This window comes from Aquarana catesbeiana, linkage group LG02, assembly GCF_042186555.1.
Source record: "Aquarana catesbeiana isolate 2022-GZ linkage group LG02, ASM4218655v1, whole genome shotgun sequence".
NCBI classification, from domain to species: Eukaryota; Metazoa; Chordata; class Amphibia; order Anura; family Ranidae; genus Aquarana; species Aquarana catesbeiana.
In genome coordinates this window covers 451,477,544-451,490,925 of record NC_133325.1, presented here as the reverse complement: position 1 = coordinate 451,490,925, position 13,382 = coordinate 451,477,544, and the positions used below count along the sequence as shown (strand labels likewise).

Below are 13,382 nucleotides of genomic sequence, written 5' to 3'. Positions count from 1 at the left end.
GAGCATTCCAGCTGGAGAGAGCGTCGTGAGTCAACATCGGAAGAAGAGAAGAGGGAAGAAGGACAAGTAGGCAGATGTCCGGGCCACCGCTAGCAAAAGAGCTGCAAAAGAGCAGAAGATAGTGGAGGAGCCCGTCAGAAGACCCGGAGAGCACAGAGAAGAACCGGAGAGACCCCCGAAGTCGGAAGAAGACCCCCGGAGCTGTCTAATAAATTGCTTTAAAAACCTGTGTAGTGTGTTGTTTTTTTTATTGACACTTTTTCCCTAGGTGGATGGGAGTAGGGGTACGATGTACCCCATACTCATTCACAAGGGTGGGGGGGTCGGGATCTGGGGGCCCCCCTTATTAAAGGGGGCTTCCGGATTCCGATAAGCCCCCCGCCCACAGACCCCGGCAACCAATGGCCAGTGTTGTCGGGAGAGAGGCCCTTGTCCTCATCAACATGGGACAAGGTGCTTTTGGGGTGGGGGGGGGCCACAGGGCGCCCCCCCTCCCCCAAAGCACCCACCATCCCCATGTTGAGGGCATGCGGCCTGGTATGGTTCGGGGGGGAGGGGGGAGCGCTCGCTCGTCCCCTCCCCCATTCCTGACCGGCCGGAGGCTGCGTGCTCGGATAAGGGTCTGGTATGGATTTGGGGGGGACCCCCACGCCGTTTTTTTTCGTTGTAGGGGGTTCCCCTTAAGATCCATACCAGACCCAAGGGCCTGGTATGCCCTTTGAGGGAGAAACCATGCCGGGTTTTTTTATTTAAAATTTGGTGCGGAGTTCCCCCTCAAGATCATCTGAGCACAAGTCGCATGCCGAAGTCGGATCATGCGAGATGGCGATCCGACTTTGATCCGACTTCAATGATAGTCAATGGGCTGAAGTAGGATCAAAGTCAGACCAAAGTAGTACAGGGAGCATTTGTAAAGTCGGAACAGTTAGGGCAGCTCCCATAGGGAAACATTGAATTTCACACGTCATGCGACATGAGCTCCCAATGTCGGAGCGTTTGTCGGACCAGTGTGAACCCAGCCTTATTGTCAAAGCTTAATTGAATAAGCTGAAGTTAGAACCTGATTGGTGCAGCTCTGCACGGGTAGCCAGAGTTTGACTCTCCGGTTTTATTAAATCAACCCCTGTGTGTCCAGTTTCTGATTAGAAACCTCAATCGTGGGTAAAACTACCTTAGCGCAGTAATATCTAAACAGCAAGTTAACTGGAAAGCGTAAAAGTGGTTTACTTCTCAGATCACGTCTGCATTTAAAAAAGGTAAACACAGGTGTTTAAGGCTTCATTCACACAGCCCCTGTAAAAAACAAGACTGCATATAGTGTTTTATGAATCTGAACACCACTGCTTTGTTTTCAACTGGAACCATTCACACAGGTTCGTAAACACGAGTTGCTTCTGATCCATAACACAGATTTTCAAAATCTGCATCTAAAGAACATTCGATTTACACACTTATGCAGATAAATGCATTTGTACGCATGTAAATTAAGGCTTAAATAAAGGGGAAAATACATCTTAAAAAAACAGTTATGTACGCTTATGCATTTTTATGCCTTTTTTACGGCGTTTTAAATGCATCTATATGCTAGTATTATACTGATCATTACGCAGGAACTTTTCGTCTAGAAAGCGGATCGTGTAATAACATCAGTGAAATTTTTATAGTTGCGGAATGGGGCCTAAAGCAGGCCATACACGGTCGAATTGCTACAGAAAAGAATTTTTCTTGGCTGAGAATCTTCTTTTCTCTCCATAAATTTCTTTTCTTATTACATTTCTCGCACAATTCTCCCATCATTGATTAGAAAATCGTTCGTTTTTCTAAAAATTTCCAACATGTTACGATACCTCAAATTTGATTGCCGCACGAAAATCGGCCGTTGTTGCAGCCCACTAATGGTGCGAAATTCATACGAAAATTCTTTCATACGATTTTCGAAAGAAAATTCTTACGAAATTCGAACCGTGTATGGCCGGCATAAGTGGTGGATTAAAATCTCAAGTAGCTGGATGAAGTTTTTCTTAAAGCATATGTTGGCATTGCATTAGCAGGCATTTAAATGTCCTACTGCAGTGCAGGCAAGAATATCTGACTCTCACTTTTTGGTGGTGATGCTATGCTATGTTCATTGTGATACACCATCTCTTTACCCACTACTGTACAGTGCATTGGGGAGCCATTTGCAATAAATGGTACCACAATACACTGCTCAAAAAATACATGTAAAAATCTGCATTTTTTTTCTAGAAAGTCACTTAGAACCCCCAAACATTATATATTTTCTGAAAGAAGAGGCCCTGGAGAATAAAATGGCGGTTGTTGCAGTTTTTTTGTCACACGATATTTGCACAGCAGTTTTATTATACACAAATTTTCAGAAAAATAAACACTATTTAATGAATCTTTGTGCACACAAACACAATATAATATCCCATTTTTGGTAAAATCTACAATATGTTATGCCAAGTAAATGGATACCTAACATGGCACACTTTAAAATTGCACATACCCATGGAACGGCGACAAATTACGGTACATTCAACTTTCCATAGGTTACCAGTTTAGAGTTAAACAGGAGCGCTGGCGCTAGTTATTTATCGCCGCTCTGATGTTCATGACGCTACCCTCACGTGTGATTCAATCAACTGTTTACATATGCGTGCAAGACCTACATACATGTTTGCATTTGGCATGAGCATGGGGGGGCACTTTAAAACCTTTCTCCCCTTCTTTTTTTTTTTTTTTTTTTTTTTACATTGTCTTTTTATTTTTTTTACATCAACTTTATTGCTATCACAAGGATTGCCATAAATTTTGCATTATTTAATGAGGACCTTCAGCCGGGTCTGCTAAAGGTAAAAGTCAGCAGCTTTGAATACTGTAGCTGCTGACTCTTACAAAACAGGTATTTATCAGCCCATGATGTTCTGCACTGTCTTTGTACAACACACAATTTTCAGTGCTGTCTTAATTCCCGTGTCACCATCTTGGATTTGGTAGCTGGCTATTACTTCCCTGATAAGTAAACATCTTCACCTAGGCGAAGAATAAGGAAGGTGGGAGCAAGTACTTTATGAAAAAGGTACTTCCTACACAAAAACAATAGTTTTCAATTATGTTGAGGGGTAGGATATGAAAGTCTACTTCATCTGCTTACATCTTCAGGTGAATGGACACTTGCCATAAAAAGGCAAGAATCCCTGCCCATTTGACTCTGCACATCAAAGGAATTCTCTTCATCCATATCTGAACAGAGACATCTTCTCTCAGGGGTTCTCAATGGTGCAAATGTGGGCACTCCTTCCCTGTCTCCTATTTTAAGGGAGAATGAGACATTGGACTTCTTTGGATGAGGAAAAAGTGTTATCTGTTGGGATCTGGAATTCTCTGTAGACATGTCCTCACAGAAGGAAGCTGAGGGTCTGGGTCTGTCTCAGAAACAGGAGACTAATGTGGGCTTCCTGGCAGATGCGGTATGCACTTAGCTTTCATCAATGGAAGTGAAAAACAAAAAGGAGAGAGAGAGAAGCGCAATCACCAAGTGTAGCATGTAAAAAACTAATTTAATGGAAAATGTAAATTGTGCTTAGTTATAAAAATTGAGCTCAACATGACAGTCAGGCAGCTTCTGGGGCAGGTACAGGCAGGCAACCAGGAAGTCTTGCCTTGGCCACTGGCAAGGGAGCAGAGAAGGAGTCTCCCACTGAGGAGCAGATGATCGAAAGCAGAGCCCGATTATGGAAGTTGCCTTGCATCGCTGGAGGATGCTGGAGCTGGGACAGAAATGCGTTTCAAAGCAATCTTGCTTCTTTAGCAGCTTCCAGTCATGCTCCCCTTGCCAGTGGCCAAGGCAAGGCCTTCCTGATTGCCTGCTGAGCTCTATTATTGTGAGTGCAATTTACATTTTCCATTAAATTAGGTTTTTTACATGCTCTACACTATGGTTGTTACACTTCTCTCTCCCTCCTCTGTTTTTCACAGCCACGTAGTACACCACCATGCTGGATTGAAGCAGCACTTCCAGAGTTAGTTCAGCAGTGTATTGCATAGCACTCTGGGCTACCCGCATTATCTAGCTTTTTATAAAAGCTCCTGCTTTTATATTAATTATCATCATATTACATTGTTCTGTATTGTTTCACATGTTTTTACCTTGTTCATTGGGGCACTGATTTTATTCCATTTTGTTCAGTACACCTATACAATTATTCTGGTTACTGTCTTATCCAGAACACTGGGCACACTCTGAAGAGATTTGAATGAATTCTGACTACGCAGAAGTGATCATTCCTCCAGACAAATGTCTTGCTCTGAGTTCTCAGACTTGGTCAGTAAGCTGACAAATCCCTAGATTTACCTTTGCATGAGTGTTCTGGGAAAGGTCGTAGCCTCCTTCGAGGTATTTCATTCCAGGCTCCTTCAACAGAATGTCTTGGTGGCATGGGACAGGAGGATCCAGTCAATGGATTCTTGAATTCTGTTATTCCTGAGCACGTGACTCTCTGAATTGGTTTCTCTCTCCATCTTTAAGAGTTCTGATGATAGATGCAAGCAAGGTGGGCTGGGTGTAGTTCGAGACAATGTTTTGGTCCAGGGAACTTTGTCACTGCAGGGAGACATTGCCTTTCAACATCCTGGAACTGAGGACAATTCGCCTTGCCCTTAAACATTGGTCAGTGCAGCTGAGGGGCCTCCCTGTTCAGTTAGGCAATGCCACAGCAGTGTTGTATCTAAATCAATGAAGACCAGAAATTGTGCCTAAGGAAGTGCATCTCATCCGGTCTTGGGTGGAACTTCCCATGCCGTTCGATGTTTATATTCTATTGAAAGATTGTTTTTATCAGCTGCCAACAGTTGCCTCTGGGGGAGTGGACTGTTCAGCAGAGCTCCTCGAACACCTCTGGGTGAATGTGGGCAAACCCTGGGTGTAGATCTTCTGGTGTCCAGGTTCAATGTGAAATTGCACTGGTTTGTTTCCAGGACCAGGGATCTTCCAGCATTTTAGGTGGATGTTCTGGTGACACTGTGGGACCAGTTATCCCTAACCTATTCTTCTTCCCACCATTAAGCTTCTTCCTCATCTGTTTTGCTCGAGTGGAAGGCATTCTGGAAATTTTGATCACCCTGGCCTGGCCAAGAGAACTTGATACTTCGACATTGTGAACATGTTGGCAGACGACCCTTGGACCCTTTCAGATTGACCCAACCTTATGTTGCAAGGTCCAATCCTCCATTCTTCTTTGCAGTCACTGGCATTAATGGCAAGGGTGTTGAATCCAGGGTCTTAAGCAGTAGGGGATTCTGATTCAGTCATTCCTACTCTACTAAAGGTGACTTTTAGGAAGATTTACAAAAGGACTTTAAAGTCCTGTTTTACCTGCTGTAAGGTTCAGGATTTCATCCTTGTAAGTATGTTGTAGGCTGATTCCTGGTGTTTCTCCAGTCCGATTTGACCGGGGACTGGCACAGAGTACGATCAAGGGTCAAATTTTGGCTCTGGTGCAGTCGTTTATTAGAGACCAAATGCTTCCCATTACTTGGTATGTGCCCTTGTCCAAGGTGTCATGCATATTGTTTCACTGGTTAAAACTCTGTGGGACCCCAGTTTGGTCATTTCTGTATTGCAGAAATCTCCATTTAAACCCATCCGTGATATTTCTTTAGTCCTGACTTGGTAGGTTACTCTCCTGTAAGGAACCATTCCCTGGTACTCCCACTGAGAGAAGGTGGTTTTACAACCGCAGCTGTCCTTTTTTACTTGAGGTGGTTTCTTTCATCCATCCCAACCAAGACATTGTGTTGCCGTCCTTCTGTCCTATTCATTAGACAGCAGGGGACAAGGATGTTCACTCAAAAAAATGTTTTTTGCTATCAGGCATTACATTAAGTTGACAGTTTGTCAGTCGGATTCACACCTTTTGTGCTGTTTCCCGAAGGCCACAGCGTCAAAATCTACCATTTTCTCATGATCTGTTAGCTTATCTCCCAAGCTTATGGTATATAAAATAAAAAGCTCATTCTACCAGGTGTATTGTTGCCTCCTAGGCCATTCGTCATCAGACTTTGGTAGCTGAAGTTTGTAAAACTGCTACCTCATCTTCAGTTCATACAAAGTTTTACCATGTGTATGGCATCTGATGAGGATAGTACCTTTGCTTGGCATGCTTTGCAAGATGCTGCATAGGGTTCTGGCCTACAATGGTTTAGTTGTTTGGAGCATGTTGGCTTGCTGTGTTGCCCTCCCCTCACGTTCACTGGTTCGGAACATCTCTATCATAATGTATATGAAGATACCCTGTTTTCTGGGATGTATGATGAAGAACATGGGATTTTTTCATTTACCTGTAAAAATATTATTCTTGAAGTACATCACAGGACACAATGATCCCACCCCTCACTGCCTTTGTGGTTTATGGCTTGCTACAAAAAACTGAAGTATTGCTTAACGGGTTTTTACCTAGGAGGCCAGTGTCCAGTTACCTGAAGGTGGCAGCATAATCCAATTGTAATGGAGATGAAAATGCCCTGTGTGATGTGATGGTACTCCAAGAAGAGGATTTTACAGGTAAACCACAGATCCCATTATTTCTCAGATACGACTGGGTTATGCTGCTGCTTAGTAGAGAATTGGACACTGGCAAAAGAAAAAAAAAAAAGTAGACTAGTCTAGGATAACTGCTCTACTCAGAATGCCTAATCAATCCTCCCTAGTCTTTTTGTTTCAATTTCATTTTTGAGTTCCTCCATTGACTTCAGTCAAGATTATTCTACATAGCTGCTTGTGCTGGTCTGTGCATTGTAGCTAATGGGATCAGCCTTTCCTCAGCCTAGTTTAGGAGTGCCGTACCTGGACTGGATTTATAGATCTTGCCTTGCATGTGATCTTTTGCACTGGATGCTGCTTGTGGCACCTTTTAGACTTCCAAGTACTGCCGAGTGCTTTCCAGGTTCAGATCCATGGCACTGCTTCAGCGCTTGCTCTGCCTTCATAAGGCAGGCACTACCACCGGTTTTACTGTGAGGATTAATGCTGATAGACTGTGTGCAGACTTCACAAGTGCCCTTTGTACTTTCTCTTTCACTTTTCAGTATACAGGAAGCATTGTTCTCCTGCTGCTTCTGCTATCCCAAAGCACCACATGGAACTTCAGTCAACAGTCCATTCCTACTGTCGACCTACAGAGTGACCTGGTGATCCCCAGCCATCTGATACTCATCAAACACCAGCTGAGTTTGTGAGTATTGAGGCCTTTCCCCGCACTTTGGGCCTAGCTGCTTAATCGTGGTCACAGCATCTCTGTATCTAGACACTTAGGGGACAGGCCCGCTGCCATGGCTGAACCCGGTCCCGAAGACTTTTTAACTTTTTATCCTCTAAGGGCACTGATGGTTGGAATCTAGTTACTCTATTGTTGGGGGGGGGGGGGGGGGGGTCTACCTCAACAGTTTCACTCAACAGTTTCACTCAACTCTGCTGGATGAGGTCAAGTCTCCCACCTCCATCATCGGGGGCCTTTACGTTTAAGTGTGCTCCTTCACCTTTTCCTGCAGAAATGAATCCTAGATCTATCTGGGGACATACAACATGCCAGACCATGGGTTGTACTCGCCATCTAACTTGCATCCAGAGTTCCCACTGTCTATATTTAATGAGATTGTGGGCCGCCTTAAACGGTCTTGGCCTTTCTCACCTGCACCTGCTGGTCTTAGGTTCTGTCTCGAGACTGGTTACTACTAGGGACTTGACACCATTTCTTGTTGACCACGTCAGGTTGTGTTTTTTTTTTTTCATCTCCACTCAGCAATTTGGTTCTTGTTCTATCTATTTTGGTAGGTTTTGGTTTATTAGCTTCTCACATGATTCCATTTTGGCGTTTCCTCCATGTGGGGGATGATCTTTAACATCTCTTGTTTCTCTGTGTTTTCCTTCTGATCGTGTGGCAGGCTTCCCCTATTAGGTTGGGGGAAGGCTGAGCCTCATTAGGTGTCAGATTTTGGCTTCACGTGGACAGTAGGAAATCCCCAGTTCATCTCTGTTTGGCCTTTTACCAGGTGCTGTGTTGCCCTCCCCTCAGCTGGACTTTCACAACAGTATCTGAATTCCTGTGTCTCCAAGATAGGCTTTCTATCTTGTCCTTGAGGGACCCAGGAAGTCTTGTATGGTCAGGCTATACTGCTGCTTACCGGAGGAAGGAATGGATACTGGTTAGCCATTTTTTTTCTTGTTCGTTTAATGTTCGTTTAATGTCCATAAACATGCTCGTACAACTTCTGTAAAATTCCTCTCTGACCTGCTAGTGGCTTTTGCATGCCTCTGAGCCTTCAGTCAGCAAGACTGTTTAATGCTGAGTCTGCCCAGCCCTAGTGAATGAACCTAGTTGCAGTCTTTTACCATTTACTCCCAAATCAAGGCGGTTTTTGCTCTTACTGATGCAGTACTCACTATGTTAAAACTCAAGTACCAAGCTGTAGCCTCATGCTGTCCTTTGTCAAGGTTGTGTTAAGGCTGCTTATACATTCTAGTGCGCCTGCTGTATGCAGTTTTCCTTTGTGAAATATACTGGCAAGATGTTAGTACCTCCAAAGCATCGATTGGCCTGTTTTGAGGAAGATTTTGGTAAGAGGGCTGCTCCCTCTGAATCCGGCAGCATCCTGTCTTAACATAGCATCCACGGTCCCAGTGGAGGATGCACCTATTTTATAGACCCCATCTATAAGCCATATGAGGCCCTTTTTTAGGGCTCTGTTCTCCAAGAGGTCCTGCATGGTAAATTATCTTAGTTATGACCTTTAATCTGGCAACCCCTAAGTTACAGCATGAATCAGTTTTTAAGGTCTTCTGCCTTGTCTACCTTATGAGTTTCCAGTCAGTGAATATGAGGACTGTTTGGCTAAAATGTTGGGCTGAAGAGCCTGCACACAAAAAGCACTTGATCTGCATGACCTTTGAGGGACGGCACCGCTTTGGTGCTACCCTGGATGCCCTCATCAAAGATGCCACCAGGGGCAAGAGAACTAATCTTCCTCAGCAAAAGAAATCTAAGGCTCAATCTGCAAAGACTCACCACTTGACAGAATCCAAGAAATGTTCTTTACGTTCCTCTGTGCTTTCAACTTCCAAATCCAAACCCACGCCTATGACCCAGTTCACCTGTAAATCTTGGACTTCTAAGTCCCCCAAGTTACCCTCAGGTAAATCTTCCTTAGAATGTGGGTTTGTCCCCACTTTTCATACTGGGAGGATGTCTGATAACCTGTGAACAATTGGATAACCTGCACCTCAGGTGCTTGGATGAAGGTGGTAGTGTACAAAGGACTACAAGCTAGTTTCACTCCCAGACCATTTTCTGGTTAAAAACTTCCAACCTACCTGTGTCACCGCACAGATTGGCAAACCTTCATGCAGTCCCAGTGGCTCTTCTGGAGCAGGGCGTCGTCATACCAGCCCCTGTGGGAGAATGGTTCCAAAGGTTGTACTCCCAACCATTGTATCGTTCCAAACCAAAAGTTGCCATTCATCCTATCTTGGACCTTGGGACCCTAAAGGCTCTGTCTTCTTTCACGCCCCCCAAAAAAAAAAATGGAATCCACCAGGTCTATAGATGGTATTCCAGTGATTCTCATGGTTCTGGAATTGCCAAGGCAGATATCTTACTCCAACCCTATAAGAGTCCTGGCAGATGCACTGTGGACTCTTCAGACTGGCTCAAAGACCAATTTATCACCCTGCTTCACATTCATTGAATTTTAACGACATGGCAGTGGAAACCCATGTTCTGACCAGATAGGGGTGTGTTTGAATCTGTGAGTCCAGCAGTGCTAAAAGCTAGGAAGTCTACTTTTGCAAAGTATCACCATAAGTTGAAGGCTTACTTTGCTTTGTGCAAGGTGAAGTAGAAATTTTCATCACCCCAGGAAATTCTCTGTAGGGCAAATTCTCACTTTTTTACAGATGGGTGTAGACCAACATTTGGCGCTCAATACCATCAAAGTCCATTCTCTGAGCTTGCAAACTTTTTCCAGAGATTGCCGACTTCCTGTTCTTTGAAGATCTTTGTGCAGAGTGTCTCTCGTGGTTTCACTGTTTTTCTCCACTCTAACCCTGTGGGATCTCAATTTGGCACTTCAAAAAACTTTTTTAACTTGTCGGGAATATTCCCCTTTCCGTTCTCTCCCACTCACGAGGTTACATTTTATGTTGTCATCACCTCCGTGAGGCAAGTGTCTGATCTGGCTTCCTCTTCTTGTAAAGTCCCCTTTCTGGTCTTAAACAAAGAAAAGGTGGTGTTGAAGTCAAGAACTTCCTTCACACCTGCTTTAGTTTTGACCTTTTTTTCCTCAACCAGGATATCATTCTTCCGTCCCTGTATCTGGCTCCAGTTTATCAGAAGGGGATTGCCTGGATGAAGTTCAGGCTGTGAGAACTTTTCGCTACCACTGCTTCCTTCAGAAAGAATGTCTTTGTCATTCGTAACAGGCAGACCTAAGTACTGTAAAATATTTTTCTTGGAGTTTATTTAGGGATACAGGTCCCACCCCTCTGTGTGTATGATCATGCTCTTTGTGCTGCTTTGCCACAAAACCTGAGGCATTCTATGGGAGTAGGAGGGGCTATCCTTGTCTGTCCAAAAAGTTTGTTTACCAATGTTCAATCCTGTAGACCAGTGTTTCTCAACCTTTTTCCAGTCGGGGAGCCCTTAAAAAGTATTTTCAGTCTTGAGGCGCCCCAGTCCAAGGCTTGGTTCAAGTTACTGTGTGTCACGGGACACGTGCAAAATCACACTCATTCCTAACACAGTCAAATGCTCTGCTCTTTAGGGGTGCCATTAATTCTTAATGGTACCCCACACATTGGAAAATGTGGGGTGCTTTTGGTGCAGTGCAATTTAAAAAAAAAAAAGTTAGGAGACTTCTGTCCCTGCATTTTTGTGGGTAGGGAAGCACCTTGAAATGAGTGGGCTGCCCTACATGCAGCACGCAGCCACACAGATGTGAACCAAGGGCTTGTTCACATGTCAAGTTGGAGGGGCGGCAAAACCACATGGTTGAGCTGTTTTTACCGCCCCCAACTTCTCCCCTTTTAGCTGCAGGGGCAGCAGTGGGTGTGTACACATGCTGTGGCTGCAGCTGAAGGTATACCCAGGGTGAATGGGGCTGCACTGCAACTACCCCGCAACTGTATGCATTGCATGGTTGCGGTGTAGTAATGCTGCAATAAAACAGGTGGTGAAGAGGCAACATAATCCCTCTTTACCGCCTGTCAAATGTCTCTGAAAAGCGATCTGTGCATGGATTGCTTTTCAGAGGAGCAGCAGTCCTTGCTGCTATCACAGTCTAGCCCTACAAAAGCAGTTCTGATGGTACAGGAATGGGGGGGGGGTCAGGATTAAAAGTAACATATATGCACATACAGACACACATGTATGCACACATACACTCACTTGCGCACGCACACATACTCACTTGCGTGCACGCACACACACACGCACATGTATAAAGCCCTTTAAAAACAAATCTAGCTTCTAGCACAGTACCTTTCCAGTTTCCTCATTCAGCCGGGTACTGCACTGTAGGGGGAAGCAGAGAGCACAGCACACTCCCCTGCACTTTACTTTCCCTTTGCTGAGGTTGACGGAGCTTCTCACAGTGCTGATGTACAGTTCGGCGGGAGACCGGGCTCATATGACAGCCCTTCTCTCCCCTGATCCCGTGGCACACTGGTGTGCCATCAGAGGTTCTCAAGTGTGCCGCGGGATCAGGGGAGAGAAGGGCTGTCAGATGAGCACACTGGTTGAGAGAGGCTGTTGTAGACGACCGTATATTTCAACAGTATTTGAATTCCTGGGTCCCTCTGGGGACTCCAAAGGAAAGAGTTTTACAAAAATCCTATTTTATGAACCAAGGTCGAAGTTTTTTATTATTTAATTAACCCATATTCACTAGATGTGTATAGCAAGCTAATTAAACTCATCTCTGTATCTTTGACCAAAAAAAAAAAAAAAAAGTAAAAAGACAACAAAACTATTATTTGTGAAATGTATTTCTTTTAACCTGATTGACGCCACGGGTCTAGGTACTCCTTTTTGTATGATTTCCTAATCAATGCTTTTTACTTATTTTTTTGCAGGTGCTGTTCCAACTGTAACAGCTAAAATCATTGGAGATGTAAGTAAAGTGATGTTCAATATGAGAACATTGTGACTTATTTTGTATTGCGCATTTGTTAATATTTAATGATATCTCTTTCAGGCAAGTACCCAAACAGATGCCCTAAAGCTTCCTCCTTCGCAGCCCCCTAGAATCCTCAAGAACAAAGCTCTACTGTGCAAGCCATTGTCCCAGACCAAGGCCACCTCTTGTAAACCTCACACACAACACAAGGAGTGTCAAACAGGTATACGTAAAACTGGAGCTTGGTAGGGATGCATTTTTTCTCATGGCAAAAACATCAATATACATTACATTTCAGCACTACTGCATGTACCGAAGAGAAGTATAACCATACTGATAAAATGGGTGTTTGTGAACTTGTATGTACTGGCAGAAGATTGCCCATTCATTGAACAGTAAAAAGTACAAGAGAATCAAATTTGTGCTTGTTGTAAAAAAAAAAAAAAAAAGTATACCGCCTGCACTTGTCCTCTGTCTTACCATCTCATCCAGTGTTGCTGGCTCCATTTTATCATTGACCCCCATCCCCAGTTCAGCAATGCTATTGCAATTTAGCATTATTCTCTACCAAAGATTTCATGCTGCTTTCTTATTGGTGGTTTTTTATCCTTTTGTTCTATTTAGCTGTGACTACATTCACTTATCTTTTAGCTATGAGTAAGCATCTCTGTATGTGAAACGCATTAGCTATCGCTATTCCCCTATCGTATCTGATGACTTTTGTTGGATTTTATAACTTTTTGAAATAAAGATGACCGTTTTCAGAGTGCAGCAGTCCGGGATTTCCTTGCTAAACGGTACATTGTCCCAGTAGATCTCATGGTTTCCATCCCCAAGTCAGCAGTGAATTATTATCCCTCACATTCTGACTCTGCAGTGCTCCTGATCGCAACTATTCTCACCTTAATATCAGGTCATCCCAACAGAGCTGTTAGAAGTATCCTTGTAGTTCAACCCCTGGCTCAGCCACTCGTTATACTTTATCTTTGAGGCAGGAATGATGTCCCTGGAGAATAGGACTCTAGTCCACCCCCCAAACACTGTCCCCATTTTCCAGCTCAGCAGAAGTCCCTTGGGCTGTCACTTCCCCAAATTCAGTTAAGCGCCGCCGAAACTGCCAAATGCCGTAAGACTGAGCATTTATACAAGGTACCCTGTGTACATTTCCACAAATAAATGTTAGTTTATGTATATATTGAGAATGTGTAGGT

At 44.0% G+C, this 13,382-nt stretch overlaps 1 protein-coding gene across 1 annotated transcript in view; it reads left to right on the top strand.

The window, feature by feature from the left end:
* ZMYM4 (zinc finger MYM-type containing 4) overlaps positions 1-13,382 on the top strand; it is a gene marked incomplete in the record, with an annotated part of 194,477 nt that overhangs the window by 143,521 nt on the left and 37,574 nt on the right. The window contains 2 exon segments of the mRNA XM_073615589.1: positions 12,128-12,165; positions 12,250-12,394. Coding sequence (XP_073471690.1) covers positions 12,128-12,165; positions 12,250-12,394 — 183 coding nt within the window.